We start from the raw sequence: 19416 nt of genomic DNA on the forward strand, positions 1-19416 counted from the left end.
GGAGGGCGGGCGCGCGTGCGCGGAGCGGAGGCGCGCATGGCGGCGGGGCCGCGGGAGCCGAGCCCAGGTGCGGTAACGCGGCTCCGGCATCTCCCCCCGGGCCGCCGCGACGGGACCCCGGCCGGTGTTTTCCGCCGCCCCGCCGCGGGGCTGCGGTGCCGAGGGGCGCGCCGGGTGCGGGCTGAGGCGCCCTCCGCGCTCCTCAGGGCTGGGGCGCGTTCCGGGTCCCTCACAGCTGCGGGAGCCGCTCCTGGGGCCGCGCCGGGCTGTGCCCTGTGGCGGCCGCGGTCGCTGCAGTGGCGGTCTGTGCTTGGAGGCACTCGGGTTGTGCTTCTCTGCTTGTCAAGCGACACACCCCCAATAAACTGCCTGCTAGAAGTAATAAACCCAGCGCGCGGTGGACTTAAAAAGAAGCTGTAAGTGAGTTTGGTGTTTTGGGAGAAGGCTGCTTGTGTGAGGACATGCCGTGTGCCGGCGCCGTTTGTATAGTTTTCCCCCCACCTTTTTGACAGTCCTTCGTGGTCTCTGGGGAGCAGCTGGGGTTTCCCTGAGTGGTGACTGGGTTGTTGGGTGTTGCTGTTTCGTGAGACTCGGAAATCTCATCTATTTCTTAAGCATATTTCACAGACTTAACGTTGTCAGCGAAATTGACACAGGTGCGTTTTCCAGTTATTGCCGTTGTCTACCAAAAAACTGCTTTGAGCAACCTTTTAAGTGTGAGTCCCCAGACCTTCTCTGTATTTTTAACGGCATCTGCCTCCTCTTCCATGACAGAGATAATGCTAAATCTCAAACCTGGTACAAGTTGACAAAGCTAATTGTAACCCCTTTACTGGGGAGTGTCACTATGCCCTAATTTCCTCCCTGATACGTTTTACTGTAATTCGTGCCCTTGTGAATTTGTGCTGCTGTGAATGGCTGTAGAGAAATGCCCTCAGAGGGAGCTTTTTCAGACAGCAGATTTTGATTGCTGTGAGCTATGCAGTTATCCAAATTCTTCGTACAAAACCTCTGCAACATCTTGCAGAAAGCCCAAAAGAGACTGATGGTGAAGCATTCAACTGCATGTATTTTCTGTTAAGTATAACCAACACCCTGCATGCAGTGCTCATGATGGTTGTCATGTTTGCCTGTGGTACCAATTTCTGTGGCTGCTTGCTGTCTTTGTAGAGGTGAACCTGGGACTGCAATGGCCATAGATTTCCCTTTATTTGAGAAAAGTGCTTCCCAAATGGAAGCAGGGTGGAGGAAATAGAACTGTGGCATTAAACTACACTAACCCAGCTGTTGGAAATGGCCCTGGAATGCTGGACTCGGGAAGCAGCCTATAGAGTGGTGGGGATGGAGTTGTGTTAAGGCTAAAGCTGAGGTATAGAGAACTGCCTGTGTGCTTTGAGCATGCAGCTCTTGTTCCCACTGTACACTAACATTAAACTTCCACATTTCTCCTTCAGCCAGCTGTTAAATGTGTGATACCCTGGTGTTACGGTGAGAATTTTTATGGTGCTCACTTAATGTTTATGAAGAGATACTTATATGTTATTTACCTGTTCATGACAAAATATCCCAATACATATGTATTTATGTGTATATAAATATACAGGATTTAACTCTCCTGTTTGGGGAATTGGTCAGCAATATTTATACAACTATAAGATCCCTTAACTGTGCATGTACTTGTACACCTCTGTAGAAGCATATTTCTTTAAGAAAAAAAAAATAATCTCTGTGGTTGCACACAAGCACTTAGGTTAATGAAACCTGGCTGGTTAAACCATGAAGTTGATTTTCCAAGTGATGTGTGTGCCAGTGGCTTGCCTGGGTTACAACAGTGATTAGACAAAATCACGGGGCAAAATTGTACCATGGGGATTATTTTAAACACAGATATAAAACTTCAGGTGTTTCTGGGCTGCTATGAAAGGAAGCTGGATAAATATCACCTTACTGATGGGTTTTTTCCCCTGAGCTTTGTTATTAACTATTGTTAGATACAGAATGTTGGGCTGCTGGGGTCATTGGTCTGTCCCTGTAGAGCTGTCCTTGTGTTCTGTTGCTGGGTTCCAGCATGTTCACAGTACGTGTCATCAGTGTCTGGAACAAACTCAGTTTATCTCAAAGAACTAAATGTGCTGCTTTTGTGAAACTGCTGTCTCTTCTTTACATCTTTGAACTTAGAGGAAATGGTTGAGTGATGATGAAATCTAGTTTTCTGCTTTTTTTTTTTTCATTTGCTGCTAAGATGCTTCAGACATTTTAACTGAAACATCTTATAATTGTTCTCAGACCCAAAGCTCAAAAATATTTGGTAAACATGAGCTAACTTCATTTGGAACTTGGTCTGGAGTGTCATCACTTGAAAATTGAATGGAAAAATAAATCTGCTTTAGATTAAAGTATTAATATATTGAGCATATGAGCTGCTTAACTTCTCAATGTTGTTTGTATCAGCAGGATGCTTTATTCAGCTTCAAAAGCCAAGGAGATGTGGGGTTACTTTGCCTTTGTGTCCTTTATACCTTTGCAGAGCAGAATAAATCTGTGCTTTAAGAGTTGTACAGTTCTTTCGAAGTTACTCTCTAGCCTTTTACAGTCTCCTTGCAAAAGCTGTAAACAGCTGAGATACCACAGCCAAGAAGGTCCATCTTGAGGAATTTACTTGCGTGGTGTGGTGAAGAAGATGCAGCTGGTAGGAGTCATGTGCTAATATAATGCAGCTTGTCTTTAAAATAAAATACTGAAGGGAAAAATCGTGACCACCCTTCCCCCTCCTTCACCCCAAACTACAGAAGTTGAGTTTTCTTCTATTCAGTTGGGTATGTTGTGTGTGTACTCTTATATGTGTAAACTCTTGTCAGGTAGGGGCCAAATTCATTGTCATTTTGTCCTGCTGCTTGTGAATGTTTGGGATTGGTCGCTGCTTTCAAGGGTGTGCTGTGTGTGTGAGAGCATTGTCCTGTGGGTGTGCCAATTCACTGTCCAACATTATCTGTCTGTTTGAAGGTTGTGATGGGCACCTGAGTATCTTGGAGCTTCTTTTGGGATAGGAGGTAGATCTCTGAAGTGCTGGGAACTCTTTTTGTCTTTCACCATGGGATTAATGCCAAATTTTGTTTTACATATCTGGTGGTTTTTTTTCTGCCCAAAGCACATAACTGTAGACTAACAATAGTAATGTTATTTCTTTTATATGCTGTCTTATAAGCCTTTAAAACAAATTGATTTACTTCAAGATGTCTGCATGGCAGAGTTGCATAATGCAAATTCTGTCTGGTGGTTATGGAAGAAGGTGACTAATGTATTTATAAAGCACTGCTGGCATGTGCTTAAGTATCAAGTGTTCTCTGCATGTGTGTGGTTGTTAGTTCAGTGCTTTTGGACATATTCAGATGAAAATCGTGGGAGGGTGTATGTGTGTTTTGTATCTGTGTATGCAATGACAAATCAGGCAAATTGTCTCATATAAAAAGCTAAGCTGTACTTCTGGAGCAACACATTGGAATTTTTCTGCAGTGACTAATAATGTGATAAGGAGGCCAAGATTTCTTGAGAACTTTGCTGTTATCTTGCGACAGCGTTAGAACTTGTAACATTAAATTTGTAAGACCTGAAGACAGCAGCTGTGGCAATCTGGCAGAAGGCTAAAATGAACTTTTATAACTTTTTCAGGTCACCTTGTAATGGAAGAGAGTGGAGCTGACCATGATACTGCTATGGAAGGATCTAATGATTTGTTCATAGGCAGCTGTAATAGTACAGGAGAGTCAGAAACAAATGATCAGGTATTTCAGGTGAGGTATGAATGCTTTGTCCTTGTAGAAGCTTCCTTTACATCCGCTCTGATGAGTTTCAAATATGCTGTTTCATCAATGCAGGGTTTTTTTCTTGCCTTTAGAGTAATACATCATGTCTTTAAAGAATGTGCATTCTTCCCTTGAATTCCTGTGCCATTGAGTTTTGAACTGCTGAATGTCTAGACGTTACATGTAATGACAACCTTCAGTAATTATATCCTGCTACAGTGCTGAAGAAATGCATCTTTTATTTTGTTAGCCCTTTAAAAAAGAATGCTTTATGAATGCGTTGGAGTAGGAGAGGTTCAGAACAGGTGAAAATGAGGTGGCATTGCTTAGTGACCAAGTGTGACAAAGAAAGAGTCCAGGGACACAGGACTCCTGTGTATGTACTGAGGGAAAGGAGTCTTTAGTGTATTTTTTATCAGATATTGCCAGATCTTCTTATTTGGGGAGATTTCTGTGCATCACTGCTCTTCTGCAGATTGTTTTTCTAACATAAAATGTCATTCAGGTTTACTTGTGTGCTTATGGTCTCTGCACAATGTCTTTAACACAACAGGTGCCATTTGTTTGGTGCTGCTTTTCTGATGAAGTTCCCAGTAGACAGTTTCAGCACAGAGGATTTATACCTGCAGATTTTTTGATGGGGTTATTTAGATCAAATGTGACTTTAGATAAAATTTAGAAACACTTTTCCTCATTCTTTGGTTTGTAGTGTATTAATTTTTGTCTCAAAAATGTCAGAGTTGTTTGTGCAGTTGCTGCAAGAAATACAACAAATTGCAGCCCTTCTTGCATTGGCCAAATGACACCTTGACATGTTATTGTACACAAGGACTGCCTATTTTTCCATTATTTTTACATGCTTAATATTTTGTGTTGTCAGATTTTCAACAAGATATTTGTGCCTGTGCTCTTAAATTTAATGAAAATGGCATTGGTTCTGAAAATCTGTTTCTTGGCCTTATGTTGTACAATTCTTGGCCTTGATTGGAGTTTGTCTTGCTTGTGGTTCTTCTGTGGTAAAGAATTTTCAAAATGTGCAGAGATTTTGTTTCTTCATAGCTAAATGTATGTATGGAAAGGCCAAGTGGATAGTATCTAGGATTTCTTCTGAAGTCAAATCAAGTTGGTGAATATTTTGCAATTTTGTTTTTGGTATAAGTCTTCTCAGTTTCTGGGCAGACTTGAGGTGTTTTAAAGTGATACATGGTTTTGGGGAGCAGATTTTGAGCAAAAGGAATTTTCTTTTGTCTTAGCAGAGAGACTTTGTTCTAGGAAGCAGGAATATGAATAATTTTCAGCATGGAAATAGAAAACAAAAGTAGAACTGCTAGTGTTAGCCTCTTGATCCAGAAGGACAAGAGCTTCTCTGAGTATACAGTATGGCACACTGGTTTTAAATGTTCTTTTCTCTTTCTTTTTTTTTTTTTTTTTTTTTTTTTTTTTTTTTAAAAAGTTTTTTCCAAAAAAAATTTTTTTTTTTTTTTTTTTTTTTTTTTTTTTTTCTTTGTAGAAGTTGCTGCTCAAAGTACATTTTACTGTTTTTCCCCTGTGAAAGCAACTAACGTGCATGGATTCCAGGGATCTGTTGTTTGGCCAGAGCGACTCTCCCCCAGCCCTGCCCATCGCAGTGCCCCTCCCGGGCAGTCCTCCGGCATCGGCCGTGCCGGCGCGGCCGCCCCAGCCACGCTCCCGCTCTGCCGAGGAGTTCCACCTGGCCGAGCAGCCCAGGCAGCCCCTGTGTGAGCTGCAGCCGCTGCGAGCGCCCGGTGCACCCATGGTGAGTGTGTCTGCAGACGGGCCTGGGCTGTGTTCACAGATCAGGGAGCTCTTTGAAGAACTCTCTTACACGGTGGCTTGTTGTAGCAACAGCTGATTCAGACTTTATCTCTAGCAACAAGGTGGAACTTTTCAGTGGTACAGTTCATGCTCCAGTTGTTCTTCTTCAGGTAGGCAAATCCTGTCTGCAGCCATTACTAATTTTAAACTGATGGTTTTTGTCAGTATCGAGCCTGGATGCTGCAGTGTGATAAGATCTTGTATTTCTACTGCTGCTGCTTTCTCTATATCCCTTGGATAAGTCTGGTTTTCAGTAAGATTAGCAGTAAGATAAGTCATTATGTTTCACCTTTCCCTCAGCCCTCAATTAATTTTCTTAAAATGTTGCTTTGTAATTTGTAACAGCTATTTTGTAAAAAAGGTAACTCTCTCACCTGGAGTCCTGCATAATTGTCTCCAATATAAATATACCATAAGGAGTTGTTGAAGTTTTTCAGAATCCCATGTGATTTAATTTGTCTAGTTTTTTTAAGCCTTGGAGCTTTTCTTCTCTCTGCTTTTGCATGAAATGCTGCCCATAGAGGTCAGTTTCTTAGAAGTAAAGGTCACAATTTTTATGTTACTATTAGTTCTGCTAGTCCATGAATGGAGTTACAGGGAATCCAACTATGAATGGCTTTCAGGTGTTTGTGTCTAATAATAGAGTTGTCAGTTTCAAATAAATGTGTAATTCATTGTAGAATCAGGTAAAGTACTGGTTTGTTTTTTTCTTTTTTTCCTTTCTTTAATTAAAGGCCTGTTTTGAAAGGGGAAAGTAACTTTAAGAAACTGACAATAAAGAGGCAGTGCTCTTATTATGTGAAGTCAAGTAGATATACAGGCCTTAACTCTAAGCAAAATATTTCCTGTTCTGGTAATAATCAAAGCCAGTCATGCTGCATGATCACCATACAAACTAGAGACGTTCATGCTTCTGTGTGATTGTCTTACAGATGATTGTTGCCAGCCAGTCAGAAAATGGACAGGTGCTGCATGTCATTCCTTCTGCCCAGCCAGGAGTGACTCAGGTGATTATTCCTCCAGGTCAGCTTCTGGATGTGACCAGCACGCAGGGTGAGTTTAACCTGTGGGACTTGAGGGTTTGTGCTTCTGTGACTAAGCTCGTCCTCCATGGTCTTTTAAAGCACCTTGTTTCCTTTTCTTAGTTATAAGACAAAATACATCCTGAATCTGCTTTCTGATTGTGAATCTGGTGCCTCACACACCACATTTTCTGTTGGGCAAAGGTCTTATGAAAGCTTATGAGAGCTATTATACCCCCTTTCTGAAGGGTATGTGATGGATAGATATCAAGCACAGGGTTGTTTCTTGCCTTATTTACCTTTAATAAGGATATTTGTGTCATCAGCTGTACTATCAACTTCAAATTTTCAGTATTTGTTTACTTCATTGTGAATGAAGTAGTTAATTCCTGTAGTGCAGACAGGCCAGAAGAACATTAAATCTTCTGTTCCAGACATCACTGGTGATGATGCATCTTCTGTGAAGCCAGGAATTAGTCATTTATGTAGAAATTCAGGTTCCAGTCAAAGAAAATAAGGTGTAACTTTCCATTCATTGGAATGTGTTAGTTGTCACATTTTAAGCATGTGCTGAGATACACAACTAGAATCTCAAATTTTAAGGTTTTCTCTAAAAAATAGGCATACTGAAATCTGACAGCACTGTTTATTTATCTGCAATCCTTGCTGGATGGCAAAACACTGTGTACTAGGTTGCATTCACAGAGTGAGACTGAGAATGAGGTGGTCACATTTGGTTAAATTCTCAAATGTTTTTTAAACTATTTTTTCATTCTCTCTAAAAAGTTCTCAAGATTTGAGCACTGGTGAAGTGTTCCTGTGGAATGATAGCTCAGAATAAGAATAGAGTCCTGGTGCTGGGTGGATAGAAGAAAGATTTGGCATTCAAGTAGTGATCTAGCTCTTTTCACTTAGGGTTGCAGTAGGTTTTCCTGACCTTGCACTGAAAGACTTATTCCTACCCTAATGCTCAACCTTCCCTCCCTCTCCAGGTATACTCTTGCAGGGGTATAATTAGACTTGGTTACAGCAGAATCTTACATTACTGTAAAGCTGATTGGCAACCTTTAGTTACAAAATAATTGCTGCTACTCTTTGTAAGCACTAAGTTGAAATAATAAAGTTTTGCATTTCCATTTTTTATTTCTCAATGTGAGGCTCAGTCTGATAGTATTTGAATACATGTTCTACAACAGTACTACAGGTGTCATTTTGTCATACAGGGTTTTTGTTGGTTTTTTCTAGAGACTGTGTAAAAGACTTTGTAGTGATTTGGTCTTTAATAGACAGTTGGGGTGACTAGTCAGCAGTTTACTGTGGAGTTGAAAGAGAAAGGAGAGTGGCCTGTCAGCTCCTGAGTTTCACTTGTCTGCACATGGTGGTAATGCACAGAATGGTGCAGACTTCAGAGTAGCCTGTAGGGTCTTGAGGGCATGTCTCTGTAGGAGGAACCAGTGCTTTGAGCCAGAGTGCTGTTAATCCAAGTGCACACTTAGGAATCTTCTTATGGAGCTTTGTGTGGATCCATTTCTGTACTGTGTCAATAGCTTACCACTCTCTCTGGATGAAGGAAAGAAGCTTTCATAACTGAAGGGCAAAAATCCCTCATCTAAAGAGACCTCATCTAAAGAGCCCTGTGTTTATGTTGAGACCAAAATATTGAATGTCTGCTTTCACGGGTTTCCATTATGTTTTTGTTTAACTGTACACACAGGCTTCAATCTAAGAGCAATTTTTGGCTTGAGGATTGCTCCCTATTACCAAGAAAGGCTAAAACATTTGTTCTAACAGCATGTCAGATTCAATTACAAGAGGCCTGTTTTTCTTGTTTAAGTGTTCTTTTCTAAGTACAACACAGTATCATTACCTCATTTCTTTCTTGTTTTAAAAGCAAGCAGTATATGACTTTGCAGCTGAACAAAATACTTGTGCAATCCTGTATGGATTCCTGGAAGCAGGGTAATTTGCAAGTTGTTCTGATTGTTTGCCTCGTTGTGGAAGGATTCATAAGCAGTAGCACAATTACCAAAGTCCTTAAATATAAGCAGCCTTATCAAGTGTATTTTCATATGTGTGCCAGGAGTTTGAGCACTGATTCAGAGCTATTAGACTGCTTTATCATCTATAAAACTCCTTTCCTACGTCAAAAGGCTTGCTTTAACAACACACAAAGTTTAATCATAGCTTGTTTTCCCCATTCTACATTCAGTTATTAACCAGGAAGCTGCTGTTTTTTTATAAAGATGTTTCAGAAGAGAAGTGTGGTGATGGGAACCTGCAGACTGTGGTGGTGGCTTCCATAGCAGACAGTGCCAGCAGTTACATTCTACATCCACAGGCATCTCTCACCCTATCAAAAAAAGCAACCACCAGGTAGGTCAGGAGTTAATAGGATGAACAGTCACTTTGATCCACTGTTAGCACTGCCTTTTTTTCTTGCAGTTTCTTTTTGCAATGGTTATCACAAAATTACCATGGAAGAGAAGTTATGAAGCCACAGTGTACTGAATGTTTGGAGGACTTGAATGTAGAAACCAGTTGGGTTTTTTTATATTTTTACTCACTGTAAATTATTTTAACAATGAAGTAGAATATGAAAATGAAAACCACAAGTTTTTAAGGCATGTTGATACAATATCCATAGCTTGATCATACGCTCTAGGGTTCTACATAATACACTGATTTGATCTTATTTGTAGTTTAGACCAAGTTGTTGCTTTTCTGAATGTCTGTATAGACTTCTATTATTTTTTTTCAGGGTAGTGGAAGATTCTTTTCCCATCCCTCTTCAGCCATTGCCACTAAATACGCCTGCATGGGCACGCCGTCTCAGGAACTGTGAGGTGGGCCACAAAGAATTCTGACTTAACGTTTTATCATCTAGCTCTGAGGTAGTGTTCCTGTTCCTTGAAAGGGAGAATTCATAGCTGTAGAAGTGTTCAAGCTTCTTGGTATACAGCACTGGTACTGCTAGCACAGTTAAACACTTAAAATGCTGTGAAATCGCTCTCTATTTTGAGAATTTTAGAATAACTGACCATCAACTGCTCCTGAATTAAAAGAAATGTTGCTGAAAACCTGATACCTTGTAGTGCTGGGAAAAGCTGTTGTGTGCCATGTTAAGGTTTTCTGTTGACCAACAGTGCAAACTTTGCTGACTTCTGCAGCTGTTCATGTGGTTTGTGTTATCACATAGAAATCAAAATCCATGTGATTGGCCAGTGTCAAGTCTGAGACTTAACACACCCTAATATCAATATTTCACTAAGGATTCCTATTTTAGATATTATTGCTGATTTTTATTTTTTGTCCTAGCAAGTGCTTGTTTCCTCTTTTGTTAAAAAATACTGTGTCTTTATCTTCTGTGATGGCTTTTGACTTAAACAGAACTCTTCCTTTTTGCATATTGTTAGATGTTTGCAGAACTGTCCTGATGACTAGGATGCTATCAGCAGCTAGAATGCATCACACGTCCCTTAACAGGAAGGGAGGGGAGGTGGGAAGTTTCTTGAGAGATCAACGACCCCTTCCTCCTGCTGCCAGACTCTTCCTGACAGATGTTTATTTTACTTTCTCTTAATACTTTTTAAAAGGGAAGCTCATACTCTGTAGCTGCCTAATCTCTTTAGATATCTCTAATATCTCTACCACTGTTTTTTTTTTTCTGTTGGCTTGGCCACTGATAACTAGAAGTTGCAGTTTGAGGGACCTAGAAATTTAATTTCTTTCTGTATCTGCTTAGAAGCAATTTTAAAATTAAATATATTCATCTGTTCCTTTTATGTTATGCAATTCATTTAATACATGTGGTACTGTGCACTCTTATGTGCACATAAATGTTAAGAAGTCAGAAAATTCTTAGCATGAATTCTTCCATGGTGGAGATACCATTTTTACAGAATCAGCTGCTTAATTCAGTTGGCCAGTTAGTTCGTAAAGTTCACTGTGTTTTTAGCACTATGTGGTACATTCTCTCCTGTATGTGGCTGATCTGAATCATTTATTGTTTGTATCATTATCGGGGGACTTAGGATCTGCTTTGTCTCTCTATTACAAGAAATTTCACCTGCTGTGTTTAAAATTCATAGTGACATTTATAGAGAAGTTCTTCTTTTTAAAGAAAAGGAAATAGAAATAATGTCTATTTGAATATGTTCAGAGGACACAAATACCTCCCTCTGCTGTTCAGCAGAGCTGTTGCCTGTATGCATTAATCCTCCCTGATCCACCAGAGAGTGCTGGGATGTATTGTGCCTTTTTTTGGGCACTGGCCAGAGACACTGGAATTTTTTTTGAGGCGTCAATTGTCTTTCAGGGGTGACAAAAAGTTTTGTTATTAGTAACAGAATTGAAGGGTCCTACTGAAATTTGGAGATCCAGTTTGGAGAGATGCTGGTAAATATGTCAGCTTGCAACTCTACTTTTTCAGTTGTCTGCCACAATTGAAACAAGCTTAAAACAGTATTGTGGTCTCTGTAACTTGCACAAGGTATCAGCAGGTGAAGCCACTGCATTCCAAAGGCCAGTGACTCCTCTGGCAGTTGATACTGTGGGCAAACACAGAGCAGTAAAAGCTGGCTGCCTTGAAATGTTCAGCTTACACTTGCTGTGTCTGGACTGCAAAGTGCCTCTGGTGCCCTGCTGCTGGGAGTTTCCTCAAGGAAAACTGCAGTCTTGGTGTGTGTACTTTAGGGTTAGTTTTTATGTACTTTGCTGAGGCAAGGCCAGGGGAGAAAGAAGGAATCACTCAATTTTTTGGCTTGAACCTTGGAGTTAAAGGGCTGAAGAGTATGTGATTACTTCAAGGTAATTACATTGTTACAGAGTTAATTTAAACAGTTTATTTCAACAACTTATATTTAGTTTTCAGTGGTCTGGTCAGAATGCGTTTCCTGCCTGTATCAGCCTACTGAAATAAAATGTAATTTAAAACTGAATTCATTAACTGCACAAAATTAAGTTAATTTATTTGTCTGAAGAAGGTAGTCTTGTTTGTCCATTTTTTTCCTACCTGTGAAGCCTGTAGAAAGCAGGGATCTTACATGCTGTTTGGTTTTCTTCTTGTCCTCCTCCTCCCTTTCCACCAGTTTAGGGAAAATGATCTAACTTGTGCAAAAGCCAGAATAGGGGAGAGTTCCTTAACTGTTTTTGCTACTCTTCTGTTACAATGGTTTTGTCAGTCTTCTCATCTCTCTAGAATAAGATCAATGACCTATTTTTAGTGACAGGTGTAAGGTTGGGGAAAAAAGCCCAGCTGGTTTTGCAGCATTTATTATGTGCAGTGGTGCTGTAATCCCTCTTCTGAAAGGCAACATCCCAGACTTCTGGAAAGAAACAAGTTCTGGTACTTCTCAGGCTACTTTGCTTCTCAAGTTTTGTTCAGAAGTATTATTTATAACTTCTAGCTAAACAATTGCCAATGTCCCTTGCTCCCACAGCCGTGTGAGTGCAGGCTGTGCAGACCTGCTTAGCTGCTGCAGCAGTGCCTGCAGAGCAGTGAGCTCTGAGGTGTGAGCAGCTCGTGTCTGTGGCTCACACCCAGTGCACACACAGCCCTGCGTGCCTGGCCTTGCACCAGCAGCAGCACTGTGCTGTCCAGTTCATTCACAAGAGCTTCATTGTTGACTTCAGGTCTTGCTGACCACAGACATTCTATTTCTCTTAGATGAGTGTGAGGCAGGTTTTAAGCAGTTGCTGCTAAGGTATCTGTGTGATAATCTTGGAGAGACACTGTTGCTCTTTTGCTGTCAGTATTATTTAAACATCTGGCTGTTCTGTCGCTGAAGGTGACAAAACAAATCTATCAGACCTTAGTACTCATTCACCATGTGTTTGTCCCACAGATACACTTTAAGACTGAGCTGGCAAATACTCTGGCTGTTACAGCTGCTTGGCCAGACTGACCTTCAACTGCATATGAACAGAAGCAAGTGTTGCATTCTGAGTTTGGATAAAAAGTTCTTCTCTGTTCCAGTAATTTTGTTGCTTGCTGGCTGGCCTTTGCAGACCAGCACCTAACGGACTGTGATGGAACTGAGTAGTTGGATAACTACTGAGTAGCTGGAGTAGCAACTACTGAGTAGCTGGAAAACTTCTTTGAGTCAAGTTACATGCAGTTTTTGTGGATTTGCCCAGACATTAGCAGAGATCATTGAAACCATCATCAGTTTGCCCATGGCAAATCTGGTATAGTACGTTTCTGTGTAATGCTGAGAATCAAGAGTGCCTTGAAGGCTGGGAGGGATGTTGTGTGAGACATTCAGTTCAGAGTTACTGCACTGAATAGCTGAGACAGTTACTGGTGGTATGGGCAGGTGCATTCTGCTCCAGCTCAGTGCAGCGTGTGTGTTGCAATAGATGCAGAGACAATTATTAGTGATTCAGGGATCCTCTATGGAAATCAAGTAAAAAACGTCATCTAATAGTAATTTGTGTAGTGAGTGACTGCAACTGATGTGTGTGTTGGGGGTAAATCACAGGAGTGAAGTTGTCCTCTGGAAATCAGAGTTGACAGTGACTATAGCCTTTTCAGGGGTTCTTGATGTTCTTAGGGTTTTGGTTGGCTGACAAATTCCTGACCTCAGTGGGGACTGCTCTTCTGTTAGATCCTGTGATAAATCTCTTTATGAGGATACTACTGTGGGGAATCCCCAAAAAACATGGAATGCCAAAAAACACAGAATGCCAAAAATCTGGGCCTGTGTTCTCACCTGCCGGAGTCCCTGACTGCTTTCATTTCCTCGTGTAGTGCTGAGCAGTCAGCTGGGTGAATAATCCTATTATTTCCCGTCCTTTCCATGCAGAGAATTGGGGACTCGTACCGCGGCTATTGTGTGAGCGAGGCAGAGTTAGAGAGCGTTCTCACGCTCCACAAGCAGCAGACACAGAGCGTGTGGGGCACGCGCCAGTCTCCAAGCCCAGCCAAACCCGCCACACGGTTGATGTGGAAATCTCAGTATGTCCCATATGATGGGATCCCCTTTGTCAATGCAGGTAACTAACTTTTATTTTAATAACTGCTTTCAAAATTTCAACACCAGCTCCCAGCTGGCCACAAAGAAGAATCTTTATGTTGTTCCTTAGCTCTGATAAGGCCAGGACACAAACATAAAAAAAGAAGCAGCTTGCACACTGCTGTGAGAGTCTGAGGGAGCTTGTTTCCTTTTTTATGTTTTGCTATGATTATTTCCTTTTGTCCTTTAGAGTTTAGCTAAGTACCATTTGATGGGGGTTCTTGTGATGAGGTCTTTAGGGAGAGGTCCCATCTGCTCTCTTGGGACGTGAAAGCCCTCATAAGAGTGAGAGCTTGTTCAATTATTCTTGCCTCACTTGAAGATCTTTAGAAGAGTTTGTTCCACAGGAGTCAATAAACTATTTAAATTGCAAACATTAAAGTAATAAATAAATAAGTAAATTCAAAGTGCCAAACAAGCAAGACAGACCTTCAACAGACAAGACATCAACAGACCTCAGCAGAGAGACCTTTGGTGTTTGGGGTTCTTTTTGAAATGTTCATGCAGACTTCACAGCTTGATAATTACATATTTAGCTCATGCATTACATATGTGAAAGAGTTTACATATTGCCAAGAGTTTAATTTGCATATAAAATGAATGAGCTTTACTTGCTACATAGAGAAAATGAGTGACAGGAATGTAAGTTATGTTTGAGGTTTTTTCTTCTTTTTTTCCCTGAAAGTTACTAAAAAAGGGGAATTTTAGCACCAGTTTTAAAGCTTCAGCCATAAACTGTGACATAAAAGAAAACTAAGAATTAAATCAAAGTAACTTACCCATTCTTTTTCCCAACATGCATATGAGACATCTTTAGTTTCATCTAGATATTTTGGTATCTTATGGAAACACATTATGTTGCTGTTATAATACTTCAGAAGTTTCTGGGTATATCACTTGTGGCATAGGCAGCTCCTTGCCTGCATACTTGAGTACACAAACTATAAATAAAAGATAACTAAATGTGATGTGGAAGAAATTTGGAAGATGTTCCTTTCTTGACCACTTCAATGCTTTGCTTGTCAATCCCTTTTGTTAGAGGCCTGACTGGAAGAAGTCACTTAATTCGAGTTTAGAGCAAAGCAGTATTTGAGCTTGTCTGGTTTTGTGGGAGTGTGCTGTGCAGTTAAGATTTCTTAACTGCAAGGCTGAGCTTTTATGGGACAGCATGGTCTGAGGTGTTGATTTAAGCCAAGATGCTGGAAATGTCTGCTGACCTTGTCTCATGGTATGACCCCAGCTGGAAATCACCACAGAGCTGCTCACTCATTCCCCCAGTAGGATGGGGGGAGAATTGGACAGCTATAAGTGAGAAAACTCATAGGCTGAGATAGGAACTGTTTAAAAGGTAAAGAAAAATACACACACACAAGCAAAGCAAAGAATTAATTCACAACTTTCCATCCTCAGGACAGCATTTGTGACGGTTACTTGGGAAGACAAACACTCTAACTTTGAATGTCCCCCCACCTTCCTCCTCCTTCCCTTGGCTCTGTATGCTGCACATGATGCCATATGACATGGAATATGACTTTGGTCATTTTGGGTCAGCTGTCCCAGCTGTGTCCCCTCCCAGTTTCTTGTGTCCCTAAGCCTCCTCATTGGTGGGGGTGGGGGAGAGGCAGAAAAGACCTTGACTCTGTGTAAGCCCTGCTCTGCAGTAACTAAACACCCCTGTGTTACCAGCACAGCATCATCCCTGTGTTTCCAGCACAAATCCAAAACACAGCTTCACACTGGCTCCTGTGAAGAAAGTTAACTCTATTGCAGCCAAAACCATCCCACCTTTGATTTCAGCTGTGGGTTTTCTGCATTGTTTTGGGAGTTCTGCTTTTTATGTTTATTACCAGTATTGTGCTCCTTTGGTAGCTTGCAAGACTTCTCATCTTGTAAAGTACTGGTGCTCACCAGGGCAAAGTCCAGTATTTTGTCCTCACATATGTTGAGGAGTGCTGTGAGGTGTAATAAGTTTGAGAAATGGTTTAAAGTGCTCTGTGTTCTTACATGCTGGGAGAGAAGCATTTGCATTGTATTTGCTTGCTGTACCTGAGGGTTCTGCCTTCTGAAGAGTCTGATGGCAAACAGAAAGGACTGCTTCACAACTCTTATCTCCGCTGTAGATAGTATTTTGCTGTAATGAATTAAGTGGTTGCTTGAACAGAGTGCATTACTTTCTGTTTTCAGGAAGCAGAGCCATTGTAATGGAGTGCCAATATGGGCCAAGGAGGAAAGGATTCCAGCCCAAAAAAGCTGGTGAGCAGGAAAGCACCTCTAGCCAGCTGTACAAAGCCACTTGTCCAGCAAGGTAAGAATTATGCATAAAGCTGTAAGAGTGACTGAGCATCCTAAGAATGCATTCTTTCTGTGAGCCATGACAGAGCACTGGTTTGGGGTGGTAGCTGATACTCACAGTAGCTCTTCTGCTTTATCTCCATGATAACTTGAGGTTGATGCTCATTTAGAGGTAAGGAGGAAATGCTGTCCTGTCTGACTTAAGGCTGAAATTTGGTAGGTTTCCTGAATGCAAAACAGCAGTACATCACTCCATGAAATACAAGTGGGATTCATTATCTACCTGAGCATTCACAAGTTATTGTGGTGTCCTTTAGTGACTATTTCTGCTTCTAAAACTTTGTCATCTTATTTGTTGTTTCTTCTTCAGGCTTTTAATTGCACTGATACCAATCAATCATGCTAATTTAGCACATGTTCTGTGTGCTGAAGGAGTTACAGTTCTTCCTGTTCACTGGGGATTTTCTCCTTCTTCAACACTAATTTTTTTTTTCCTCACCCTTGAGCATTCTCCTGGGTGCCTGTTCAGTTTTTACTGACCTAAGAGTGTGTTTGGTGATAGTTGCAGCTAGGTCTGTGTGTGTTCAATCCTGCATAGCTGAGTGAACTGTAGCCTGTTCACAACTGGTGTTGTGCTTTTCCTATAGTGAGGGACGAGGGCTTTTGTTGAGGAGTAAAATCACTCTGGCTGAGCAGCTTCCAGACCAGAACAGAAGTGTGTCTGTCTGCATCCATATCTATTAATGTATCCTTAAGAATTTTGCAGTTCTTTTAGACTCCTCACACCTGACATCACTCTGCTTGAACTTTTTCTATATTAATGCCTGATATGAAGTAAGTGGGATTTTTGCCTTTCCCTTCCCAAGGACAAAGTATACTGATGGAGAATTTTTTTTATTCCTCCTTGGAAGGATCTATATTAAAAAGGTCCAAAAGTTTCCAGAATACAGGGTTCCTACTGACCCTAAAATTGACAAGAAAATCATAAGAATGGAGCAGGAGAAAGCATTCAACATGCTGAAGAAGAACTTGATAGATGCTGGTGGTGTTCTCAGGTGAAACTTCCACTTTTTTCTTTACTTTCACAAATGAAGCAGAAAAGAGCGGTATTTTACTTGATTTTTTTTTTTACTTAGTCACTAATTAATAGTAAAAAAATCCACAATGTCAGTAAGACTTCTGTGGCAGTGAAGTATTAAATTGGTAAATGTGTTAAGCACTAAGCTATGGAGCTTCAGCAGGTGTTTCCTTGCAGGGTATTGATAGAAATAGTTGTATTGTTTTAGGGTTCATCTAGTTAGTTTTGCATTGAAAGGTGTGAGAGGGCCCTGAGTTCTGAAAGACATCTTCTTGCTCAGGAGCTGTAAAAACTTGTCACACTGACTAGGTTTGGTAGTTCTCAGACTGTTCCCCCAAGATACTAATTTTTTGCCTTTGTTTGAGGATTGTGTGTATAACTTCTCTCCTTCTTGCTAGGTGGTATGTACAGTTACCTACTCAGCAAGCCCACCAGTATCATGAAATGGAAACTTCCTGCCTCCCTCCTTCACCATCCCATCTTTCTCTGTCTTCTCCTGAGGAGGAGGAGGAAGTCATTAGAGATGAGAACAGTACTCTGCCTTCTCGACTTCATCCTCAAGTGGCAGACAAGATCCGAGAGCTGGTGTCTCAGGGGGTAGAGCAGGTCTATGCAGTGAGGAAGCAACTAAGGTACAGAACTGTCTGCAGTGCTCAGTCTATAGTGCTATATCTACTTTTTATTTTATTAATTTGGTTTGCAGCTAAAGGGCAGTACTGGTGCATTACTAAATCTAATTCCCAGATGTTGTAAGTCTGTTTTTCCCAGCTTTTGATATCTTTTCTTATCATTGTAGATAGCCATTAAGAGCTGCTGTACTCTTTAAAGTTACTTGAATAAATGGGGGTTTTAAATTCCAAATTCTGTAGCCAATGCACAAAGAACTGGCTCAGTAGATCATCTAGCTTACTTTTGTCTTGTCATTGCAACAAGGGGAGGGAGAAGGTAGCAGAGTCTCTTAACAGAGGGAAATAGTGGAATATATTTAAGTATGGTAATAAATGTCCTTTAACATATGACAGAAAGTATGTGGAAAGAGAATTGTTCACACCTGATGAAGTGCCAGAAAGACATAACCTGTCCTTCTTCCCCACTGTGAATGACATCAAGAACCACATTCATGAAGTGCAGAAGTCCCTAAGGAATGGAGAGATGGTGTATAATTCAGAAAGTATCCCAGCAACGGTATGTTGGCCTTTGTGTGTCTTGTTGATTTTTGGAGTTAAATACTGGAAATCTTAATTTTTACCACTTAGCTGTATTTCATCCAAAATTTTCTGTGCCTTTATATTTGCGGCAGCAATATTTTCAGTGCAATCTGTGGCTGAGTAAGACTGGATTAAATGTGAATAAAACCTTCTGACTTATTCAGTATTTATCTCATCAGCATTAGATTGCTGTTCATTGGTTGACAAATTACACTATATTAGCACTTCTTGATGACTGCATGAACTGAAAGCCATTGGTGTAGAAAAATTGACATGTGACAATTTTATTCATGGCTTTGTCACTGTCTATGTTTTGAAGAAGTTACTACTACTTTTCAGTAGCTGAAAAAATAGGGATGAAGTGTGAAGGTGCCATCTAAATTAAGACTTAATAAACATTTTGAATGTGTAAATAGTAATAAATGCACTTTACAGTAAGTGCAGTTTGGTTGGAGTTGAATCTTGTGAACGCTCAGTAGCTCTTAAATCTTGTTCCTTAATTTTCTTCCATCTATTGAGCAATAAAGGGTACACAGTGATCCTAGTTTTTCCAGTTATGAGATTAACTGCTAAGAAATGGCTGATTTAAAATCAGCTTTGACAAACAGTACTGTTAAATCATGCTGTTATCAGTCTTTTCCCTCTCCCTACACTGGTGTAGCCCAGGTGAGTGAGTGTGCTTGTTAGCTAGCCAAATGGTTTGACTATTTTTTGTTTTAAAGTCTGTTTAACTGTTATGAGCAGATAAAGCAGACAATCTTCCTGATATACAGCGCATATTTTAAAATCTTTTACAGTATTTTTTTGTGAATCAAGAGGCCCTAAAATGCATAATCATAAAGAAGTAAGAAAATGTAGTTTTATGCACTGTTTTCTTATCAGTCCTGTATTGAGCCTGTGTTCCTGTAGACAAGCTTGCACCCTTTCTAAGAACTGAGTTCTCTTTCCTTTCAGCTGCAGTGGACCACAGACAGTGGGAGTGTCCTCACAGAAACAGTGACTGTTGCGTTTGCCTCACCACCTTCAGATGGTAGGACTGCATAACTGTATAACCTGTGTCTCCAAATGTGTTTTATTAGCTATGTCACAGAAGTTCATTTTCCTTCCCAGGAGGTTGCTGTCATGTCCTGTCACTCAGGTGAACTTAAGAAGGATTATTTTGCT

General features: G+C 40.7%; 1 protein-coding gene across 18 annotated transcripts in view; it reads left to right on the plus strand.

The window, feature by feature from the left end:
- Positions 1-10: 10 nt before the first annotated feature.
- Positions 11-19416, plus strand: part of CARF (calcium responsive transcription factor) — a 35349-nt gene continuing 15943 nt past the window's right edge. For 10 of the 18 annotated variants that reach the window (XM_039725612.1, XM_039725357.1, XM_039725442.1 and 7 more), the window contains exons 1-12: positions 19-416; positions 3670-3791; positions 5314-5580; positions 6572-6692; positions 8905-9034; positions 9420-9504; positions 13465-13654; positions 15859-15979; positions 16878-17021; positions 17443-17676; positions 18067-18229; positions 19207-19282. In XM_039725612.1, the coding sequence (XP_039581546.1) occupies positions 5371-5580; positions 6572-6692; positions 8905-9034; positions 9420-9504; positions 13465-13654; positions 15859-15979; positions 16878-17021; positions 17443-17676; positions 18067-18229; positions 19207-19282 (1474 nt within the window). In that variant the 5' untranslated portion in view covers positions 19-416; positions 3670-3791; positions 5314-5370. The other 8 variants (XM_039724927.1, XM_039726128.1, XM_039725950.1 and 5 more) reach the window with 8 other exon arrangements.

The sequence above is a fragment of the Passer montanus genome, unplaced genomic scaffold, assembly GCF_014805655.1.
Source record: "Passer montanus isolate IOZ18808 unplaced genomic scaffold, ASM1480565v1 scaffold1, whole genome shotgun sequence".
Taxonomy (NCBI): domain Eukaryota; kingdom Metazoa; phylum Chordata; class Aves; order Passeriformes; family Passeridae; genus Passer; species Passer montanus.